The sequence below is a fragment of the Tamandua tetradactyla genome, chromosome 11 (assembly GCF_023851605.1).
Source record: "Tamandua tetradactyla isolate mTamTet1 chromosome 11, mTamTet1.pri, whole genome shotgun sequence".
NCBI lineage: Eukaryota > Metazoa > Chordata > Mammalia > Pilosa > Myrmecophagidae > Tamandua > Tamandua tetradactyla.
In genome coordinates this window covers 30,267,435-30,291,767 of record NC_135337.1, presented here as the reverse complement: position 1 = coordinate 30,291,767, position 24,333 = coordinate 30,267,435, and the positions used below count along the sequence as shown (strand labels likewise).

Below are 24,333 nucleotides of genomic sequence, written 5' to 3'. Positions count from 1 at the left end.
GTTAAGGTGTATAGCGTGTTATCTCTTGTTGCTAAGTGAACTAAAGTGATGATTTTGTTCTCGAATGTGCTAGATTGCAGTTCTGCCAAGTAGGTGACAAGTTTCAGAAGTGGAAACATCTGTATTGGACAACTGTTTTTGCAGAGTAGTTTTGGAAATTTTGTTCTAGTTTTATTTTCTCAAACTTTCCTGAAGGAAAAGAAAATAATCTCTTTAGAGTAAATTTAAATTACATATAATAATTTGGATTTCTTAGCTTTGTTCTGTATTAGCTATGATGCACAAACCTTGCTTTTGCACTGTTTCATCCTCTGCATCCATAAGAACTGTTCCAGTATTGTGTACCCTGATCCAGCCATCACTTGACTGTCCTCTATTTCCTGTGCTTCTGTTTGAATTTCTGATCAATCGGGAGAGAACATCTGTGTTTTCCTTGCATTTCAAACCATGGGAAGAGAACATTTGCCATAATTAGTGTCATATCTGTCACTTTAGGAAGTGTAATTTTAGGAGATTCAGCTTTTTAGAAAGGCAAATGTGAAATTCTGACTAGAAACTTTCAGAAACCCAAAAGGAAATAAAACTCAGGGTAGGTCCTGAACAACGTTGAGTTGTAAATTTAGAAATCCATGGCATCCTTGGAAGTAGAGCCACACAAAACAATGAAAATAGCAGGAAGATAGTGTCAAATGTTACAGTGCCAGATGAACAAATATTTAAACATATCCCCCCCAAAAGCTCAAAACAATGAAAAAATCTTTCATTATCTGAACTAAGATCAGGGGAGTCAGATGCTTACTAGCTAGGGAAAGATAACATCCTTATAACAATATTAACAAAAGGAAAAGGATCTCTAGACTTTTGAAAAGGACAGATGTGCAAAGAGGAGAGCAGTGAACAAAGGCTAAAGAGACACCAAACAGATTTCAGTGAACTTGGTAACCAAATATATTCTAAGTACAGAGTCATATGTAATAATCTAAGAAATTATAGGAGGTGCCAAAAGATTGAGGTGGGGGTAAGCAAACATAGTTTCTGAAGAGTAAATGGTGGGAAATTTCATAAGAACCTTTGAATGTATATCTAATTTTGTCAGCATTTAGGAGGAAACATGGACAACTGACCTGGGTTCCTAAGAATAAGTCATGTCAGTTTATTTGCATTTCTTCTTCCTAGATATGACTTGAGCACTCTAGATTTGAACACAATTTCTGTATTTTACAAAATTTCCCATTCATTTTTCTTAGCATTGTTGTGGAAAATAGGAGCTTACGACTACTGATTTGATAAACCCAAAATGTCACCCTGGAGTAGAGTTTCCTGTGGAAAACTCGAGGGCTCTAATGTCGGCAATGATGTGACTTAGGTGGAAGACTAGAAGGCATATTAATAATTGGAGCTTGCATTTCAAAAGTTTCTTAGTTTGGGCTCTAGACTTAAAACAACATGAAATTAATTCAGTAAGGATAAATTATATAGGTTACCATTAGGTTAAAAAGTAGTTACATGGGCAGTGCAATGGTGGCTCAGTGGCAGAATTCTTGCCTGCCATGCTGGAGACTCGGCTTCAATTTCCAGTGCTTGCCCATGCAAAAAATAAAAAAAGTACTTACATAGGGGACCGTGACCTTGTTAAAGTGAGAAGAGGGAAGAGCTGGGTTTGTATTATGTAAAATTTTTAATAAGTATAAAAGAAAAATGTTTATGTTATGAACCAGAATAGACATGAATCTATCACCCCACTTAAAAAATAGAAAATTAACACCTCCTTTTCAAAATGTAACCATTATCCTGAATTTTATGTTTGTTGTTTGTCTTCTCTTTATAGTTTTACCACATGGGTATCTTTTATGAAACCTAATTTCCTTTTCTTGTTTTTGAGTTCTTTAAAGATGGTGACCTACTCATATAGTCAAGGATGGTATACAGCCCATACACAATGATATAACCAGATTGAATGTTAAATGCTGAACTATTTCCATACTAGCTGTTAAGTTGTAACTCAAAAAATAATAATAATAATAAAACCAATAAGTTCCAGTTAAAATGTTTATCCCAGAAACTATACATTATACTCCATAATATCGAGGCATTTGTGGTTTGGTCACTGGGACAAAGCTGAAGAGCTTATTATAGATTTATTTGACTCTTTCAGTGTTGAGGAATCTTACTCTAGTTTCATAAGCCTTTGGGTGTGCGAGGGGCCTGAGAAACCAAGCTGAGGAGGAGCTACTTTTTTCAGCCTTCAAAAAAATGTCTAATCCTGCCCAAAAGGAGTAAGGGGGAGTCTAAGCCCCTGGTAGCAGTTGAGGAGACTGGAAGGGAGCATGGGCGGATGCAGTTATTTCAAGCATAGCCCCTTTGTGATGCAGAAATGACCTCTTAGACAGTTTTTTAAAGTTTGCTTTATTTGACAACTTACTCCATTGGTGGGAGTGGCTTTCCTTGTGTATTTTGAAGAGGTATGGGGAGAGGACTCTGGACCGTTTCATACCCAGAAGAATGTAATCTCCAGCAAATGACAGCATAACTTCTAAGTTCTTCTCCCTCCTCCCTTGGCTCATCTCCAGATGTGTATCACATTAGCCTGCCCTCGCCACCTCCACAAATCCGCCTTTACTTGCCTGGGCAGACCAAGCCTTTCAGTCTCAGGGCCACCAGGAGCCCTGGCACCATTTCTCAATCTCTTTATTCTCTCTTCTGCCTTTGTTCTGTATCCTGACTGGCATCCAACCAATCGCTATCTTACCGGCCAGTGCTCGTTGTTTCCTGGTTGGCTTATATGGGGTTCACAGTCTTGGGTGTGGAGCAAGACACACAAAAAACACAAGCTCCCATTTCTGGCATCCAAGATCAGCAATACCATCTATCTTACCTTCCTCTTCCTCCCCTTCTCTACTCTGCTTCCTCTTAGTTGGGAGCTCCTGCCCCTGGCTGTTGGCATATAACCAGTACATAAATTCTGTGCCAGAGGGGAAGTGGGGTGAGATGGAGAGATCAGCTACATGGCTACTCTTCAGGTACTAGGTAGCACATTAGTAAACTAATAACTACCAATTTAATGGTAAAAGTCATTGGAAGAGTTTGTGGTACATCATTTAGCTGGTAACAGCCACAGCAAACAAAAGATTACACCAGTCCAACCATTTGAACAGATGCTTTAGAAATCATTAGTGATTGATGAACGATTTGTGTTACAATTTTTACCACTGGATTGTTTTATTTTGTAGTTTAAAGAATAAAAGGTATTTGTTGACATGCACATTGATTTATAAATTTATTACTCATCCCACTTGCTGAGTTTTTTTGAAAATTGCATGGTGTCTACTGACACTTGCTTTTTTCACACATTGTTTCTAAGATTTGTCTTTGTTTATGCATAGTTTATATTGCTGTATATAGTATTCCATTATATAAAGATACACAATTTATCTCATGGGTATTTGGGCTTTTTCCAGCTTTTTTCTAGTATAAAAGTGCTGCTATGGCTATCCATATGCATATTTACTAACACATAAGTTTTTCTAATAAGTGGAGTGAGGTTGTGAGGTTGTGGGTTATATTCATCTTTAATTTTAATAGATAATGCCACATCTTTTCCCCAAAGTTATTATAATACTTTTACACTCCTACTAACTGTACATGAGTTACTTGTGTTCCCTATCCTTCCTGGTCAACATTTAGGAGTCAGACTTTTCAATTTTGTCAATTCAGTGGGTGTAAAATAGTATCTCTTTGTAGTATTAATTTGCTTTTCTCTGATTATTGATGAAGTTGAACATCTTTTCATGTTTATTTACCATTTGCATTGCCTCTTCTGTGAAAAGCCTGTTCATATCTTTTACCCATATTTCCCTTTTGATTGGTTACCTTTCCATATTTGTTCATGGGAGTACTTTGTGTTAAAAGATGCTCTCTGGTAATGGTCACTTTTTTTTTTTTTTTGCATGGACAGGCACCGGGAATTAAACTCAAGCCTCCGGCATGGCAGGTGAGAACTCTGCCTGCTGAGCCACCGTGGCCCACCTGAAAATCTAGTAGCTCTTAACAGCAAACATTGTCTCACAGTTTCTGAAGTTCTGAAATCTAGGTGTGGCTTAAATGGATGGTTCTGGCTCAGGGTCTGTCATGAGGTTGCAGTGAAGCTGTTAACCAGGGTTGCAGGGTTGCAGTGGTCTTAAGCTTGACTGGGGCAGGAAAATCCACTTCCAGACTCATTCACATGGTTATTAGCAGGCCTCAGCTCCTTGCTGGTTGTTGGGCAGGCTTCAGTTCCTTGCCGTTTAGGCCTTTCCACAGAGCTGCTCACTAGGTGTCAGCTTGCTTCCCAGAGAGTGATCTGAGAGAGAACTCAAGAAGCAAACTGCAGTCTTGTTATTACCTATTCTTGGCCATGACAAACCATTGCTTCTGCTGGATACTTTTGGTCACACTGACCAACCCTAGTAGAAACTGCACAGGGCTTTGAACACCAGGAGGCAGAGGTAAGTAGGGGGCATCTAAAGACACTGCACCATACTAATCCTCTTGTCAGTTTTGTGTTGCATGTTTTTTTTTGTTTCTTCACTTTCTTTATGATGTCTTTTAATGAATATAAGTTCATTTTGAAGCAAATCAATCATTCCTTTATAACTAGTGCTTTTTCTGTCTAATTTAAGAAATTTTTTCCTGATTTTAAATCAAAAAGATAATTCTATATTCTAAAAGTTATGGTAGTCTCTTTCACATGTAAATTCTTAATACCTCCTAGTTTATTTTAGTGTATAAGAGGTAAGGAACCATTTTTTCCTGTCATTTGCTTAACCAGTTTTTCAAGAATCACTCGTTAAAAAGTCATCCTTTCCCCAATGATTGGCAATGTCACCTCCTCATATCAATTTCTAATATAGTTTCATCGTGAACTTTTATATGTGATAGGATTCCCCTCTATCTTACTTTCCTAAGATGGTCTTGGCTATTCTCTTCCTGCTAAGCCACCATGGCCTTAATAGAGGTATTTCATGTTCAACTTCCCCAAGACACAGTGTCCCATTCACTGAGCTGACATCATTAATTGCCTCTAGGGCCACCCTGGTTTTTAAGTTCTTTTACACTGTTGCTGAAATTTCCTGTTACTTTTGGGGGATACCGTGGGGAGAATTGTTCCCTGGTATCAAGCTTATCTATCAGAGCATTAAAAGGTATAATTTTTATTAAAATGTATTCGGGATTTAGTTATCTTCTAGTGAGAGGACTTATTAGAGCATCTGAATCACCATATATCCAGAAGGGTCCTGTACCCAAACTTGATCGTGTTTTAATGAACAATGGCTGCATTTGCCTCGTTAGAATGATCCTAATGAAAGCATCTGTTTATAAGCTCCTGAGAGTCTAATTATTCAGAATCCCAAGGACAGAAATAAAGGATGATACCTTTAAAAAACTGGGGGAAGGGGCCTCATTAATCCAGATCTAGGCCTAATACTGGAAATCTAGGGTCCAAGATTTGAAATTAATATTTCCGTTAAACAGACCCTACAATGAGAATCTTATGCTTTATTGTAATAGGCATATTTAAGGGGTTAAATTTTACAGTATAAACTTCTGTAATCAAACTTTTTAAAGGCTCTTATGGAGAAGTTTTCACAGACTAAAAAAACAAACTATTCTGTATGGTTTCAGTATTATTAAAAGACAAGAAGGATAAACAAGTTGTTTGGTACTTGGTTGGAGCCACAAAAATTTATTAAAGTCTTGCATTCCAAATTGTCTACAATGGGAAAAAATTGAGAGGAATATTGATAAACTAGAAAGCATTCTCTTAGGGAAGGTTAAAAACTACATTTTTTCATTTCAGCTGAAGGAAACAATAACTATTGAATATTTTGAAATATGTGAGTAGGGATGTCACAAAGTATGATAGTAGCTAGTATCTGGGTGCTTGCTTTGTACCAGGAACTGTGCTTTCCATGCATTACTTTGATTAATCTTCACAACCAGTGGGGTGCTGTTTTGCACATGGGGCATGATGAAGTTAACCAAAGTCCAAGTCAAGTGCCACAGCTCAAGGCTGAACCCAGTTCTTCTGAAGACAACTCTACCTTACACCACCATTCATTCTGTCTCCTAAGCCAGAAACCTTGAATTTTTTATATTCCTTTCATGAATCTTAGTTTACTATCAGGATATGGGGGTAGGTTTGAGGATTCTAAGAGCCTGGGAAGTAGGGGGTGGTCCAAGGGTAGTTCAGTGGTAGAATTCTAGCCTGCCATGTGGGAGACCTGGGTTTGATTCCTGGTCCATTTACTTCCCAAAAAACAAACAAAAATTCAACAAAACTGTACTGCAATAATAGGATACTCACATGGAAAAATACTGGAATGTGACCCTGCCATACAGCATACAAAAAAAAAAAAAGCTGGGAGGTAGAATTACCAAACTAAGCTGAGTTGTTTAATATTAAAGAGGCTGGATGCAACTGTTTCACAAAAAGATATATTTTTATTCATTAGTATTTACAGTTCATATTTAAAGAATATCATACAACTGATACCTTCTGAAATGTTTCATGCTTTTTTTATTTAAACTTTTGTTCTATTTATACTTATTTGACATGGAATAAAAACTAAAATGGTCAAATACAGCAATGATAGAAATAAACCAGCCAACACAGGTGGTCTTTTAAAAAATTTACTGATCAACATTAGCAATAGTTACATTAACAATAAGTTACCATTCACTTAAAATCAGTAGTAATTTTAAACAATTCATAAATAAGTGTGCTTTGTGCAATTTACATGTTGTGGATACTAAAAGTTTGTATATGTCAGATTTGCACCTTATTTATCAAATGATAATCTTTTCCAGAGGAACTGGACAAGCTTGAAATAAGGGAAAATTAGAAAAGCTCTGCCTGCTTTGTTGGAGGAGGTTCCAATCTACGCGAGAGGGCAGTTAAAATCTGGTTGAATTTCTCATATCTCTCTGTCTGGTTGACTTGTGCACCTTTGCTGCCCCATAACAACCGCATTTGAAATTCAGTCTTGAAGATTTCACTCATTTCATCATCAGGTTGAAAACCTATAAAGAAAAAAAGTTACAGGTGTTTAAGAGAGACCAAATACTTGTTTGTTTACAGTAGGATAAAAATGAACATCATCTTTTCTCAGAACTTTAAAAAATGCCCTCAGTGGCTCAGTGGCAAGAATTCTTGCCTGCTGAGCTGGAGGCCCCAGGTTTGATTCCCAGAGCCTGCCCATGCTAAAAAGAAAAAAAAAAAACATGACCCCCAAGAAAAATATAGGATCTACTTTAAAGGACCTGAGCCCCTTCAGAGAGTAAATAACTTCCTAAAATATGAAAGAATGAAATTTGTGTGTATAAGTCACTGGTCTGGGAAGGAGTTCATAGTTTTTTGTAATAGCTTTACTGATAATTTACATGTCATGTGACATATAGTTCAATAGATTATAGTAAATTTATACAGCTGCACAACCATCGCCAGTTTAGAATACTTCCATCACCCTTACAAAGGTCCCTTGTACCCCATAACAGAGAATCCCCATTCCTATCCTAGACCCTAGTCAAGTACTTATCTTTTTGTACTGTTTTGTCTTTTCTAGAAATCTCATACAAATAAGCATAGCTCATTTTATTGCACTTTGCAGATATTGTGGTGTGTTTTTTTTTTTTAACAAATGGAAGTTCCATGACAACCCTGTGTCAAGCAAGTCTATTGGTGCCATTTTTCCAAAAGCATGTGGTCACTTCGTGTCTCTGCTGCATTTTGTGATTCTTTTAATATTTCACATTTTTGCATTTTTAATTTTATATTTATATATTTTATATTCATTTATAATATTTATTATAATTCATTATTATGGTGATCTGCAATCAGTGACCTTTGGTGTTAGGATTTTAACTGGGGCACCATAAACTGTGCCAATTTAAGATAGTGAACTGAATCAAAAAATGCTTGTGTGTGTTCTAGCTGCTCCACTGACCTGCCATTCCCCAGTCTCTCACTCTCCCAGAGCCTCTCCTAATTCCCTGAGACTCAATTTAAATCAGGCCAATCAGTAATCCTACAATGGCCTCTTAAGTGCTTAGTGAAAGGAAGAATCACCTAAAAGCTAAAATGGTTAAGCTTTGTGAGGAGGGCTTGTCTAAAAGCAGAGATAGGCCAAAAGTTAGACCTCTTACTCCAGTTAGTCAAGTTGTGAATACAAAGGAAAAGTTCCTGAAGGAAATTAAGTGTTGCCCCAGTAAACACACAGATAAGAAAGATCTTTGCTGCTATAGAGAAAGTTTTAGTGGTCTGGAGAGAAGATCAAGCCAGCCATAACAGTCCCTTAACCAAAGCCTAATTCAGAGCAATGCCCTAACCCTATTCAATTCTATGATGGCTGAGAGAGGGGAGTAAGCTGCAGAAGAAAAGCTTAAAGTGACAGAAGTTGGTTCATGAGGTTTAAGGAAAGAAGCCATCTCTATAACATAAAAGTACAAGGTAAAGCAGCAAGTGCTGACATCAAAGCTGCAACAAGTTACCTAGCAGATCTAGTGAAGATAATTGATGACAGTGAGGTATGGGGTTTAGTTCATCCTCTAGAGCAGCTAGTAAATAGCAGAAACAGTACAGAACAACTGCTGGTGCCATATCAGTCACTGGACACACGGTGTACCCCAGTCTGGACAAGCTGGGCCAGCAGCGAACCCCCCAGAACTGTGAGTCCCCCAAGCTGCTGCAGCTGGCGCCCCTCCCCCACAGGCTGCTTCCCAAAGGGGAAAGAAAAGACTTTACTAGCAGCAAGGGGCTGAGCGCAACCAAGCTCCAACTGTGGAATTAACAAATTCTGACTACTAAAAATAGGCCCCAAGCTCAGTTGAACCTCAAGTAAAAGCTGAGGTTGCCCCAATATATAGGAAGCAGGGCTGATGGAAAAAGGGAAAAAAAAAATTTTTTTTTGGATCAGACAGCACAAAATACATGAAAAGATCTAGGCCCTGAAGGAAAGGAGGGGGCACAAAGGACCTGGAGATACACAGAGTAACGCACCAACTTAAGTTCTTGATTGGCAAACCCAAGGAATGGGGTTCCTGCTCTGAAAAGGATTTTTATGTGTGTGTGTGTGTGGCTGTGTTTCTATGGCTTGACTACTCTTTGGATACAACTGTAACCCTTCTCAGGCTCCAACTACCCCAGGCCAGGGCGGAATTAACCTTGTCTGCGAGCTTGTCTGGAGGCTGAGCCTTCCCCAGGAAAGGTCTGGGGCCCGGCTGAAGTAGAATCCCTCCCTCAAGGAATTCAGACCCCAGGGTCTGGAAAACTGAAGCAATTAAAGACAGCCTACAACATGCCCCCAGCAGGGAGAGTCTGCTGAAGTTAAAGGTACCACATCACTTTATGCTGGTGGGACCCGCAGGATAGGATACCACATTCTGGGCATAACAGGAAAAATGCAGAGTCTAGAGGTTTCATAGGAAAGTCTGTCAACCTGCTGGGTCTCACCCTCAGGGAAAACTGATGCAGGTGACTCTTTCTTCCTGAGAGGAGGCCAGTTTGGTCTGAGAAAATCTGACGGGGGTCTATAATACCTAAGTAGACCCTCCTAAGGGGGAAAGAAAAAGGCACCATACAGGCAGGGCAAGAAACAAGAAAACAAGAACTGAAAAATTCTGATCTGTTAAACAAAACCTAAGCTAGAGGTCCAGAATAAGCTGAACTGATGTCAAAGAACAGACAGACAACAAAGTCATCCAGCAAGAAAATCCTAGGTAAAAAAGTGAAAACAATCTCCAGAATAAATTAATTAAGGAAATTAAATGTCTAGATGCCAGCAAAAAATAACAAATCACACTAGGAAAATTGAAGATATGGCCCAGTCAAAGGAACTAACCAACAATTTAAATGAGATACAGGAGTTAAAACAATTAATTCAGGATGTTCGAACAGATATGGAAAACCTCATCAAAAATCAAATCAATGAATTGAGGAAGGATATAAAGAAGGCAAGGGATGAACAAAAAGAAGAAGTCAAATGTCTTAAAAAACAAATCACAGAACTTATGGGAATGGAAAGGCACAGTAGAAGAGATGAAAAAAAACAATGGAAACCTACAATGTTAAATTCCAAGAGTGTCATGGTCAGGTTCATGTGTCAGCTTGGCCAGGTGGTGGTACCTGTTTGTCTGGTTGGGCAAGTGCTCCCTGTCTTTTGCTATGAGGACATTTCATAGGATTAAATCATGACCATATCAGCTATATCCACAGCTGATTCTATTTGTAATCAGCCAAGAGGCGTGTCCTCTCTAATGAACGATGCTTAATCTAATCACTGGAAGCCTTTTAAGGAGGATTCAGAAGAGCAGGCAGGCTCTCTTCCTGCTTTGGCTGGCGAGCCTCTCCTGTGGAGTTCATCCAGACCCTCCATTGGAATCATCAGCTTCACAGCCTGCTCTACAGATTTTGGACTCTGCATTCCCATGGTTACATGAGACACTTTTATAAATTTTATATTTATGAATATTTCCTGTTGATTCTGTTTCTCTAGAGAACCCTAACTAATACAGCTTGGTACCAGAAGTTGGGTGCTGCTGCTGCAGTTTGCAAATACCAGTCATGTTAGACCAGGTTTTTGGATGGATAAGGGGAAAATTTTGGAGGAAGTATGAAGAGAATGATGGAGAAGTCCTGGAGTGCTTGAAGAGACTGTTGGTGTAAACGGAATCCTCATCTGTTGCTGATTACATCTGCAGTCGGCTAAGAGGTGTGCCTGCTGCAATGAATGATGTTTGATTTAACTGGCTGATGCTTAATTGAGAGAGCTCAACGTAGCACAGCCCAAGTAGCTCAGCATACCTCATCTCGGCACTCGCAGCTCAGTCCAAGCCTATGGAGATGCAGAAAGGAATCACCCCAAGGAAAGTTGTTGGGACCCAGAGGCCTGGAGAGAAGGCCAGCAGAGTTCACCCTGTTTCTCCCCACATAAGAAAGAACCTCAGTTGAAAGTTAGCTGCCTTTCCTCTGAAGAACTATATGTTTTAACTAAATAAATCCCCTTTTATTAAAAGCCAGTCCATCTCTGGTGTGTTGCTTTCCGGCAGCTAGCAAACTAGAACAAAGAGGCAGAAGATAGATTAGTGAACTGGAGTATGGGACATCTGAAATCCAACAAGTGAAAGAAAATATAGGGAAAAGAATGGAAAAATATGAGCAGGGACTCAGGGAACTGAATGGCAAAATGAAACACATGAATATATGTGTTGTGGGTGTCCCAGAAGGAGAAGAGAAGGAAAAAGGAGGAGAAAAACTAATGCAGGAAATTATCACTGAAAATTTCCCAACTCTTATGAAAGACTTAAAATTACAGATCCAAGAAGTGTAGCATATCCCCAACAGAACTGATCCAAATAGACGTACTCCAAGACACTTACTACTCAGAATGTCAGATGTCACAAGAGAAACTGAGAATTTTTAAAGCAGAAAGAGAAAAGCAATCCATCACATACAAGGGAAGTCCAATAAGACTATGTGTAGATTTCTCAGCAGAAACCATGGAAGCAGGAAGACAGTAGGATGATATATTTAAGATACTAAAAGAGAAAAACTGCCAAGAATCCTATATCCAGCAAAATTGTCCTTCAAAAATGAGGGGGAAATTACTCAGACAAAAAAATCAGTGAGAGAATTTCTGATCAAGAGACCAGCTCTGTGAGAAATACTAAAGGGAGCACTAGAGTCAGATAAAAAAGACAGGAGAGAGAGGTGTGGAGAAGAGTATAGAAATGAAGACTATCAGTAGGGTAAAAAGAAGAAAAATTAGATATGACATAAAATCCAAAAGGCAAAATAGAAGAAGAAAGTACTGCCCTTACAGTAATAACACTAAATGTTAATGGATTAAACTCCCAAATCAAAAGACACAGACTGGCAGAATGGATTAAAAAACAAGACCTATCTATATGCTGTCTACAGGAGACACATTTTAAACCCAAGGGTAAACACAGTTGAAAGTAAAAGATTGGGAAAAGATATTTCATGCAAACAACAATCAGAAAAGAGCAGGAGCAGCTATACTAATATTCAACAAATTAGACTTCAGTAACACAATTAAAAGAGACAAAGAAAGATACTATGTATTAATAAAAGGAACATTTCAACAAGAAGACATAACAATCATAAATATTTATGCATCAAGCCAGAGTGCTCCAAAATACATGAGGCAAACACTGAAAAGAGAAGCAGACACATCTACCACAATAGTTGGACACTTCAATTTCCCACTGTCATCAATGGACCGAACATCTAGACAGAGGATTAATAAAGAAACAATTTGAATAATACAATAAATGAGCTAGACTTAACAGACACATACAGAACATTACACCCCACAACAGCAGGGTATACCTTTTTCTCAAGTGCTCATGAATGATTTTCAAGGAGAGACCATATGCTGGGTCACAAAGAAGCAAGTCTCAATAAATTTAAAAAGATTGAAATCATACAGAACACTTTCTCAGATCATAAAGGAATAAAGTTGGAAATCAATAATAGACACAAGGCCAGAAAATCCACAAATATATGGAGGCTCAACAACACATCCTTAAACAATCAGTGGGTCAAGGAAGAAATTACAAGAGAAATCAGTAAATATCTCAAGGCAAGTGAAAATGAAAACACAACATATCAAAATTTATGGGATGCAGCAAAGGCTGCAAAAAGGGAAATTTATTGCCCTAAATGCCTATATCAAGATAATCAGTGAAGGTGGTTACACTAAACAGATTTCCAGTGTAAATGAAACAGCCTTCTATTGGAGGAAGATACCATCTGGGGATTTCATAACTAGAGAAAAGTCAATACTAGCTTCAAATCACATAGGACAGGCTGACTCTCTTGTTAGGGGCTAATGTAGCTAGTGACTTAGAGTTGAAGACTGTGCTCTCTAAATGGAACAACAAAGCCGGGATGACAGCACATCTGTTTACAACACGGTTTATTGAATGTTTTAAGTCCACTCTTGAGACCTACTGCTCAGAAAAAAGATTCTTTTCCAAATATTACTGCTCACTGACAATGTACCTGGTCATTCAAGAGCTCTGATGGAAATGTACAATGAGACAAATGTTTTCATGCCATTTTTGTAGCCCATGGATCAATAAGTCATTTTAACTTTCAAGTCTTATTTTTTAAGAAATACATTTTGTAAGGCTATAGCTGCCATAGATAGTGATTCCTCTGATGGATCTGGACAAGGTAGGTTGAAAAGTTTCTAGAAAGGATTGACCTCTAGATGTTTTGAACATTCGTGATTCATGGGAGAAGGTCAAAATATCAACAGTAACAGGAGTTTCTGGATGACTTCAAGGGGTGCAAGACTTCAAGTGGAAGAAGCAACTGCAGATGTGGTGGAAATAGCAAGAGAACTAGAATTAGAAGTGGAGCTGGAAGATGACACTAAATTGCTGCAATCTCATGATAAAACTTGAATAGATGAGTTGCTTCTTATGAGTGAGCAAAGAAAGAGATGGAATCTACTCCCCGTGAAGATGCTGTGAACATTGTTGAAATGACAATAAAGGATTTAGAATATTACATCAACTTAGCTAAAACAGTGGCAGGACTTACAAAGACTGACTCCAATTTTGAGAGAAGTTCTACTGTGGGTAAAATGCTTTCAAACAGCATCGCATGCTACAGAGAAATCTTTCATGAAAAGAAGAGTTGATCAATACAACAAACTTTCTTATTGTCTTATTTTAAGAAATTGTCACAGCCATCCCAACCTTCAGCAACCACCTCCTTGATCAGTCAGCAGCCATCAACAAGGAGTTAAGGCCTTCCAACAGCAAAAAGACTACAACTCAAAATCAAAGGAAAAAAAAGATTACAACTCTATGAAGTATATTTTAATAATAAATTATTTTTAAATTAAGGTATATACAGTTTTTTTTTTTAAGACATGATGCTACTGCACACTTAATAGCCTCCAGAATAGTGTAAATATAACTTTGATAGGCAGTGGGAAACCAAAAAAATTGTGTAGTTCACTTTCTTGCAATTTTGCTTTATTAAAGTGGTATAGAACCAAACCTGTATCTAAAGGTATACCTGGTTATACTTTTCTGTCTCTGGCTTCTTTCAGTTAACATTATGCTTTTGAGATTATTCCATATTGTTGTGTGTTAATAATTTATTCCTTTTTATGGCTGTGTGGTTTCCATTTTATGGATATATACAACAAATTTTATCAATTCACCAGTTGATAGCCATTTGGACTGTTTCAGTTTCTAGCTATTATGATTAATGTTGCTGTGAACATCTGGGCACACGTGTTTGTGTGAACGTGTTTTCATTTCTCTAGGACTAGGAATACTGGGTTGCATGGTACATGTATATTTAACTTTTAGAAAAGATCTGTCAAACTGTTTTCCCAAACAGACTGTGCAATTTTATAATCTTACAGCAACATATGAATATTCCAATTTCTCCACAGGCTACCAACATTTACTTAGTATGTTCATTTTTAAATATTTGTAGTCCTGCTAGTAAACATGTAGTGGTATCTCATCATGATTTAAATTTAGACTTCCCTTGTGACTAATGTTAAATATCTTCCCATATACTTGTCATCTGTATATCTTCTCTGTTCTGGTGTCTATTTATGTTTTGTCTAGTCACATCTTGTTTATTATTGAGTTCTAAGAGTTGCTTTTATATTTTAGATACAAATCTGTTATCAGATACATGTTTAGCATTTTCTCCTATCCTATGGATTGTCTTCTTTTTTAAATTTATTAATTAAAAATATTAACAAATGAAATAAAAATTAACATAGATAATAATTCACAATATCATCACTTAGTTGCATATTCATGTCTTTTCATTTTTTGAAGAGCAAAAATTTTTTATTTTTATTTATCAGTGTTTTCTGTTATGCTTCATGCTTTTTGTGTACTAAGAAATCTTTGCGCCTAGCCCAAGGACACAAACACTTTCTCCTGTTTTCTTAAAGAAATGTTATACTATAGCTCTTATATCTTGAGTCTGTGATCCATTTTGGGTTAATTATTGTGTAAGGTATAAGGTAAGGATCAAAACTCATTTTGGGGAGGGGAGAGCATATGGATATCAATTAACACCATTTGTTAAAGACTACTTTATCCAATGAATTACACCTTGGCAATTGTGTAATGTGGGGCTTTGAAAGTCATATGGGTGGTCTGTTTCTCAACTCTATTCTTTCCATCTGAGAGATCACAGGCTCATGGTGGTGGACAAGATAATAGAAGATTTGAAGTTCATTCTTCCCTGTGATGCCAGAATATTCTTGATGAAAAACGAATCAAAGGCCAGCTGACAACTTTCATGCATTCAGTTCACATGCTTTGAGCCCCTACCCTGTGATGGTTGTTAGGAATAGGCTGGTAAGCAAATCTTTGTCCTTACTGGGTCACTGTCACTTCCAACCATGGGAACTGCTATACAAACTTTTAGCAGGATTGACTGAAACACCATTGCATACCTTTGAAGTGATTTCTTATAGAACAGCCTAAAGCATGCTTTATAACTCATCCTAATATGTTGGCTTCTGCAACATCCAATGAACATATTGGCTTTGTATAAGTAGGCATTCTAATAATCTGTTGACTTGAATTATGTGCTTTTACTGGCTGAAGCCCAGACTGCCAACCCTGGAGAACTTTTCTGAGGGAAAAAGTAAACCAGGTATATGGTACTTAGTCCTACAGCCCTGATGGAACAAATTGTCCCAGCTCCAAATTCTGGTTGTAAAGCAAAAGCTTTCTTTTAGGGTAAAATAAATAAACCTCTCCTTCCCCATATAGTTTTTAATCTGTGGATCTAATGTGGGGCTATGAAGAATTCTTAAAATTACATAATGAGGAAGAGAAAGTAGTCATCCCTGATGACAGCCTTGACAAAGCCCTCTTTTTTTTTAAAAAACATTTTTTACTGTGAAGCATATATATATATATACACACACACACAAGAAAGTGATAAATTTCAAAGTAACAAGTAGTTATAGAACATATCTCAAAGTTTGAGTTACAGTTCCACGATTTCAGGTTTTTCCTTCTAGCTGCTTAAAGACATTGGAGACTAAAAGAAATGGCAATATAATGATTCAGCAGTCATAACTATTTGTTAAGTCCTGTCTTCTCTGTTAAAACGCTTCCTTCTCCTTTGATCCTTCCAATTTTTAGGGGTATTTAGGCTATGCCCATTCTAACTTTTTCATGCTGGAAAGGGGTGTCAACAATATGGGATAGGGGGATGGAACTAGTTGATGTTCTTAGAGAGGATGGCCCCTCTGGATTTTAGGACTTATAAGGCCTACGAACCATCTAGAGGTTGTTGGTTTCTGGAAAGTAATCCTTAGTGCATGAAACTTTTGTAGAGTCTCAGATAGAGCCCTAGGTGTTCTTTAGGGTTAACAGAAATGGTGTTGGTTAGGGTTTGGCAAACCATGGTAATTAGCAATATCTAGCTAGTTTGCATCAGACTAATAACTAGTTTGCATAAGGGTAACCTCCAGAATAGCCTCTCAGCTCTATTTGAACTCTCTTAGCCACTGATACCTTATTTTGTTACATTTCTTTTTCCCTTTGGTCATGAAGGTATTGTTGAGCCCACAGTGCCAGGGCCAGGCTCGTCCCTGGGAGTCATCTCCCACACTGCCAGGAAGACCCTCACCCCTGGATGTCATGTCCCATGTGGGTGGGGAGAATGATTTTCCTTGCAGAGTTGGGCAAAGCCCTCCTTGCACTTCCTTTCTAAGTGAGTTTTTTGCCTACAAGCCTTCCTTCTTTAAAGACTCTGGAGTACTTTAAACATAAATTTGACCATAGGACATCCTCCCAGGTTTAAAACCCTTCCCTGTCTATACCTCAGCCAGTCCTACATAAAAGGCCCTTCACCAGCTGTATCCACATCCTTCTTCAGCCTTATTAGCCATTCCTTAGGTCATCACACTTAACACTTAATCCAAACCCAAATATCTTGTGGGTCTCTATTTCCCCCCAAGGTTTCTCACCTCAGAGCTGTTCTCTGTTACCACAGTACTTGCAGGAAAGTTCAGTTTGTGCAACCCTCTGCCCAACACTTTCCAGAATGTGTTGATGCTAAGAGCAAGGGAGCTCACTTCCCAGGGTAACCAGGAAGGAAAAGGAATGCAGACAAATGAAGTCTAGATAAAAATCCAACTCCTCATGTTGACCCATCACCTTTTCCAATGCTTATGAGAGTTTCTAGTTTCAGACAAGCTGACCACAGTTCCTTCTTGATGCTCTGTTTATTCTATACAATTGACACAACAGGATTCTTAGATCATTTGGAAGTTACGAAGAAATAATTATCAATCATACAGGAAATAGAATTCCTATGCCTCAGTCTTTCCTACTGTCTCTTTTCTAATTGAGTACATCCATGTTCTTTTATTCCTTAATGTCTCTTCAATTATGGAGAAAAGTAGGGAGTAGATTACTCAAAACAGCACTTACCTTCCAGGATCTTCTCGGCATTCATCCGGTAGGTGTCTACAGCTTCTGCCATGAGTCGAGCTGTTGTCAAATGGTTCAACATAATCTCACAGCTTTGGTCATTTTTTTCCCACATGTCAGTTCCTTCAAAAGTAACAGCCTGGCGCTCCATTAAGGTCACAAGAGGCATCAGCAATGGGACTGATACATTGCTTAGGGGAACACATGTGGACTCTAAAAGACATGGAGAAAAGTTTTTGTAACACCTTTTTCCCAAAGTTAAGCACAGATTAGGGTGACTCGCAGCCAGTGTGGTGGTTTACAACTGCAAACCTTCTATAAACTATGCATTCATCAAATAATAACCCTGATGACCCATCAGCAATCTTGCAGATAAGCCGGGGCCTCATAATATGCTTGTTAAATACTTTGTTCGAACCAGAACTGATAACAACCTAATGTACTTTAACTTTCAAGCCTTACTATTTACGAATTACGTTTTGCAAGGTTGTGGCTTACAGCAGGGCAGCCAATGGGTACTGCTCGTCCTGCCCTGCTGTGCTCACCTCTGCCTTCGTGCAGGATTTTGCTGAAGGGCTTCAGCTGCTTCTCATAGAGGATGGCTGTTTGGGTGTGCTGGTGCCGCAGGGCAGTCCATGTTTTTTCTAACCTTGTGATCTGGAAGAAAGAAAGCCGTTACCATTTTGGAAAAGGCCCTTTTTAAAAATATTACCTTTTGGCTTAAATTTTAGAACATGTGATAAGCAAATCAAAGCAGCTCAAAGGAGTGATCAATGAAAAGTAAACTGCCCCCCCCATTCTGTATTCCTCTAATGGACCAATGCAGAGATGACAACTTCCATTAATTTCTTGTATATGTATGTGTCTATACACAAACACACGACTTTTAGAAATAAACATGCATACTATACTGTACATACTTTTCTGTTCTTTGCTTGGAAATCATTACATATAAGTACATATAGACCACCCCTGTTTTAAACTTCTGCGTAGTGTTCCATTTTATGGAACACCAATGTCTGGTTTCTATGGATAAGAGTTTTAAACATTTTGTTATGAAATTACCTCCAAAATTTTTTTTACAAATGTCTGCATGGGTGAAAATATCTAGAGGATAAATTTCTGTAAGTGGAACTGCTGGGTCAAAGAGTCCACATATTATAAATTTTGATAGGTGTTGCCAACCGTCTTCCATAGACGTTATACCAATATAAGAATATAGAAATGTAGAGCATGTTAATATTATTTGTACATAATTATGTCTGAAACAAAAGATTGCCCAGACCATATGATGCCACTCCTTAGTCTTTTTCAATTATTTTAAGACAGTTTAATCAACACTGTCATATGCAGCCGACTCTGACTGTCATAAGATAAATGACCCCCACTCAGACCATAAACTCTGCAAGCTTGTTTCCACATGAAACCAGGCAGGGATTTCATATGAGGACTCTCATTTAATCCTCATAAAAGCTCTCTGAATCAGGTATTTTGCCTTGGTTTTACAGATGAGAAAACAAGCTCAGAGAGATTAGGTAACTTGCCCAAAGTTTCACAGCTGATTAGTTTCCTTGACGTGTAAGTGCTCCCTGTGTATCAAGAGGAATGGGTGAACACTGGGAGATTTGCTGAGAAGCAAAGGCTGCAGGTCTGGTCTACCCCTGGCTACCCACCACATCCCCCTCCCCTCTCACAGCCCTCTTCTTCCCTTTCCCTCCCCATAGTATCCTCTTTTCTAAGAGACGCCCTTGTCTTTGGGATGCTCTCTTTAGCCACTAGAAGCTAAGAAGAGAAGAAAGCGGATTTGGCTGTGGTTTAGGGCAGATGACGACACATGAAATGATGTGAATCTTATCTTGGGTTTTCCCTGGGCCTTCCAGTTTCAGATATCCCCCTCCCCCATGCCCTGGCTTGTCTTGTAGCTGGGAATACCCTGGAGGACTGTGTCCTGCACTGTAAAGGAGGCCTCCAGAAGGGAAAATCTGCTGTGGCTAGAGGCTGCTGCTTACAAAGGCTTGTTAAGGTGGTTTGGAGGAAGTCCTAACCACTGAGACTGAGGTCATGGACTGCAACGATGTCATCCCACAAAACATCCCCCTTCACTACTCTCAGAGGACATTTGGCTTGTTAGTTCAGACCTCAAAATTATAGGCAGTTTTGGATATTACGAAATAAATGGTACAAATTTAAAACACCTGAATTGAAATTTTTAACATCTGAATATCCTGTTATAGTAGAAATCAGTGTATCATGAGAATACTGTGAATTGGTTGCTTATTTCAAATGTTGATCCTAAAGAATTCCGGTGCACCTAAAGAAATTAGAAAGCTCTTGGAACATTACATTATAATGAAAATTTTCCCGGTGAAGGCACTGAGCTCAATTTCTTGTTTTAACCTGATCGTGGTAAATGCAAGAAAATTATGTTCCTCACGTGCTGACTTGTAGAACATGTGATTGTGGTTGTCTCTGCCAGTAGCAATGTTGGATTTTCAGTGAACACCTGAAATGATTTTGGATACAATCTGTGACTATGAAACAGCCAAGCTAAATGACCGGTGATTTTGGTGTAACTGGTTGTCAGATTTGGTTTTCAGGGCTGTAATCTTGTGTGGTCTTCAAAGCACCTAGGGCTTAAAAGACCAGAAATGGGAAAGCCCACTCCCAGCTGTAAAGTCATCAGGACAGACTTTCCTCTATGAGGCCCATCTGATTTCAAATACAGATTTTCAGGTTTGATACTCAACCTAAAAACACCTAGTCAAAGCATTTCAAAATGCCTGATTTCAGAAACTGTAATAAAAGAAATTATAGGTTATATAGCAAGTGGCCAGAAGTCTGAATTTTTTAACAGAAGCTTTTGTTTTGGGTGACCTGAGGACCAAACTTGAAGAAAACCACTCTAGGGATTCTCAGATATAAGCTCCTAAATGTTTCAGTTTCCAGCCATTCCTCCAAAGAATGCCTGGTGATTCAGATGGAAACAGTCTCTTTCTTATGCCAGCACCCATTAGCAAGACACATCCCGGGAACACCCAGTGTTCTTAAGGATGGTTTTCATTGTGCACCAAGGAGAGAGTGTAGACTGTCCACAAATAAAAGAGCCAAAATACTTAGGACACTGCTCTTGGTTGTCCCCTAATCAAAGCATCTTTCATTAAGATTCAATTTACCTTTTGCGACTGACTAAAATAGTTTGTGATTTGGCTTGCAAACGTCTGCAGAACATTAACTCCACACAGGCCCATGGGTGCAGAAATCAAGGGGTAATTTACCTGTGGCATTTCCAAGGCTTTCATGATGGCTGAGAAAGAATAGAGGTCCCCGATGGAGTCTTTCAATTCCACCGCCACCTGGATGATCCTATTGAGAGTGGCTGCTCGGTCCTCCAGAGTGCCTGTGCAGCCCAGAATGTCCACTGCAATGCCGATCGCCATCGTATTGTGTCTGAGAGGGCGGAGATCAGAGATCAGGCCCAGGACTAAGAGGACTTGGGGAAAACTAAACCAAAGGCCACATCACCCAGGAAGAGGCCTGTCTTCACACCACCTATTGCTATCACCCTGAAATGTGCTGGTTAGACAGTCTGGATGGTTTTTCTCAACATAGAATCGCTCTCCACCAGGGTGATTGCCCTCAACACATGTACACATTGGGGAATCCCTTCCTTGGAATCCCCTGGACTGGGGAATGAAGGGACAGAGAAATGAGAGGGTTTGCTTGATCTAGGAAACAACAAGGGTGTTAAAGCACAGAAAAGAAAGAGGAGCTAAGAATGGGGAGACTGCAGCCCTGGCCAAAAGGCCAGAAAGCAAATGGACATGTGAACAAAGACTGAATTGCTGACAGGCAGGAATTTGCCCGTAAGGCCGGATCCTAATACAATATGAATCTTATTTCCACAAACAATCCCCCTTTTTCTTGTTCTGAGCTACACAGATCACCCTCACAGACCTAATACAGGAAGCAGGGCCATCTTTTCTCTACATGACAGAGGGACTAACATTAATGGGATCAGAAGGTGGTCTCCTTTGTCGATGGCACATGGCACAGAAACCCCCTTTCCTTCCCTCTAGAAATCGGGAATGGGGTTTACTGCTCGGGCCAGGATTGTCTCAATTAAGTCTCTCCCAGACTATGGTACAAGTGCTAGAGGGAAAGCCTCAATCTTAGAGATTACTAAAATACAACATGCCTTTGAAACACCATGGCCACATGGTCCTGGACGCTCACAGCTGAGGATGTTACTCTATGGTTCCACTTCTTTCTGCCCAGGTATGTTGGCTTCTCTCTCACAATCTGTGAGCAGAGAGGTGAGGCGATTCAACTGAGACCTGGCGTTACTAGTTTCCCCAATGTTAAATAAATAATAGGCTCTGTGGTCTCTGGGTGTCTGTTCCTATATGTGCGTGTAGGGCTCACTTGCAGTGCATCTGTTGCCTGCTATCTAACTGCCCACTCCTCATCTGTAAGATGGGAATGAGGGTTGCTGTGAAAAAGAAAGAGTGCGCGTATATGTGTGTGTCTGCTGTATATAAAACAAGTGCCTGGCACTGGCAGGAACTTGATAATAGTTGTTGCTATAATTGTCTCTATATGCATGTCTCTCCCTCAGCATCTAGGCTCATTTTGCCTGTTTCTGTAATTAAACCTCTCTTTTTTTCCACTTATCCCCTTTCCCTGATTGTCTTTCTTAATCAGTGGTTTCTAATATAAACCTACAGTATGATTTTTATTATTCATTGTATTTATTGAAATCTTGTGACCAATTTTGAAAATGTTAATGTTAAGTGGAATATTTTAAATGTTTCTTTTAACTAAAAATTAACTTCCTATGTTGCATTCAATCGATTATTTATTCGTTGATTTTTTTCCTGTGTTTTAATGACCTCAATGAAAAGATTCCTTCTACTACTTCTTTAAAACCTGATGTTATGTCAGTGGTTAATTGGGTAATTCTAGCTATTCATTCAACCAACATTTGCCTAAAACCTACTATGGAAAAACAACTTGGGAGGGCAAGTCTAACATAAGCTTCAGGACTGGCAAGAGAAGCACACCAATGAAGGGAGCTCAGGGTGCTTGGACTGGCTGAAGTGGTAAATTTTTTGTTGTTTTAAAGGTGGTTTTGTATTTGATTCTCAAACTCAAAAAGGTGATGTTCATTTGACACTTTGGGACCCCCACAGCCTTTGCGTTTACTTAGTAAACACACATTGTAATTAATAAAACTGCTCCCCAGGTTCCAGAAGAGGTGGCTCCCACAAGCCAGCACTGAACAGTAAATAACCTAAGGGGCAAGAACCTAGCTAAGGAGCAATCAGGAGAAAGAAAAAATAGCTGCTTCCAAGAATGAAAATCAGAAAAAAGCCAAGAGAGTCCCCAAAATGGCTAACCAGAGCCTGGGCTCAGAACGCAAGCCCTAGTAAATCTGCTGTTACAATGAAAATGAGACTTGGATTCCTTAGGCCTGGAACTTGGGGAGTTTTCAGGCTGAGGTATACTGCATGAGAAATGGCAAGTGTGGCTGCACAGCTCAACTCAGAATGGGTGACCACTCAACCCGGGCACCACTGGAGGGGGAAGTTACCTGGAGTGGAGAAGCCAGACCCTTGGGATGAGGGGAAAAGCTAGAATCTAAAAAAGTCTGATCAGAAGTGGGAAAATTCAGAAAGAGGGCCTAGAAATTCCCTAGAATTCCCTAGAGGCATTAAATAATCAGTTCTGCACCTGACAAAGTCAGCTCAGACTACTACTTAGGTTCACTCCTCCCAGAACTCTTTAAATCTGGCATTCTGGTGTGTTTTTTATGGGATGCAGCTGCACCTGTGACACCAAAGCAACAGTAGCCTTGGAGTCCTTGTACCAAATCTGCTTTATAGTCAACCAACTCCAGGCACAGCTGTATCAATCCTCCCTCCCATGCTATCCAAAACACAATCTCCACTTTCTAGGCATTGACATCCCAGGACTGCACTGTCCACCAGCCACATGCTACCATTTTAAACTTAAAATGGTAAACAGTAAAATAAAAAAAATTCAGCTGCTCGGTTGCAGTAGTCATAGATGTTCATTACCATGTGTGGATAGCAGCTGCCACATTGGCCAGCGCAGATAAGAATACAAGTCATCACAGGAAGTTGCACTGGACAATGTGGTGATCAAGAATATGATGGAAAGCCACAGGCACTCAGGCATGGTGACTGGGAAATTGGCTGGAAAAGCAGAAAACTCAAGATAACAAGATCGTCTTTTGCTCGAATCAACTGTCATTTTTTCTTGATGCATCAAAAGGCCAGTTTTTTTGGTAACATGGAAATCTAGTTCAGTGCTTCTCTTCTCTTCTAAAAAACATGCCTTACTGTTTGCATCTTTCTAATTTCTAAACATCCAACTCTCACACATGGGTATTTTAACTGGCAGCCAGTGCCCTGGCTTTCTGTGAGAAGAGGGCAGTGATGTGCCTGGGGCTGGGGCCCAGTGCTGCCACCCCCACCCGCAAAGCCCCTGACCTCTGACGCCATCATCTGTCCACCCCTCAAAGAATTCTGTTCGGCCTCTGTCCCTCCCAACCTTTCCCACAAACTCCAACCTGATTTCCAAAGCAACCTGCAAGTCCAAAGAGACAAAACTCACAGCTCAGTGAGGTGGGGTTTCTAAGGCAAGAAGAATTCAGATTCCTGCAGCCCCCCAGGCCAGCTCACTCCACCACCCACCCCTCTTCTGCCCCAGACTGGCTGGATTTATGATCTCTGCTCACACAAGTCAATCCTACCCTCAGCCTCAGGCAATGGTGTCTGTTCTCTCCATCTGCCTCTTCCAGGAGCAGGAACA

At 39.4% G+C, this 24,333-nt stretch overlaps 1 protein-coding gene across 8 annotated transcripts in view; it reads right to left on the bottom strand.

The window, feature by feature from the left end:
• Positions 1-6,475: 6,475 nt before the first annotated feature.
• BCAR3 (BCAR3 adaptor protein, NSP family member) overlaps positions 6,476-24,333 on the bottom strand; it is a 218,767-nt gene continuing 200,909 nt past the window's right edge. For 4 of the 8 annotated variants that reach the window (XM_077120230.1, XM_077120231.1, XM_077120228.1 and 1 more), the window contains 4 exons: positions 20,775-20,946; positions 18,045-18,156; positions 17,500-17,712; positions 6,476-7,059 (listed from right to left, as the gene is read on the bottom strand). In XM_077120230.1, coding sequence (XP_076976345.1) covers positions 6,878-7,059; positions 17,500-17,712; positions 18,045-18,156; positions 20,775-20,946 — 679 coding nt within the window. In that variant the 3' untranslated portion in view covers positions 6,476-6,877. The remainder of the gene's footprint in view (positions 7,060-17,499; positions 17,713-18,044; positions 18,157-20,774; positions 20,947-24,333) is intronic. The other 4 variants (XM_077120233.1, XM_077120232.1, XM_077120236.1 and 1 more) reach the window with 3 other exon arrangements.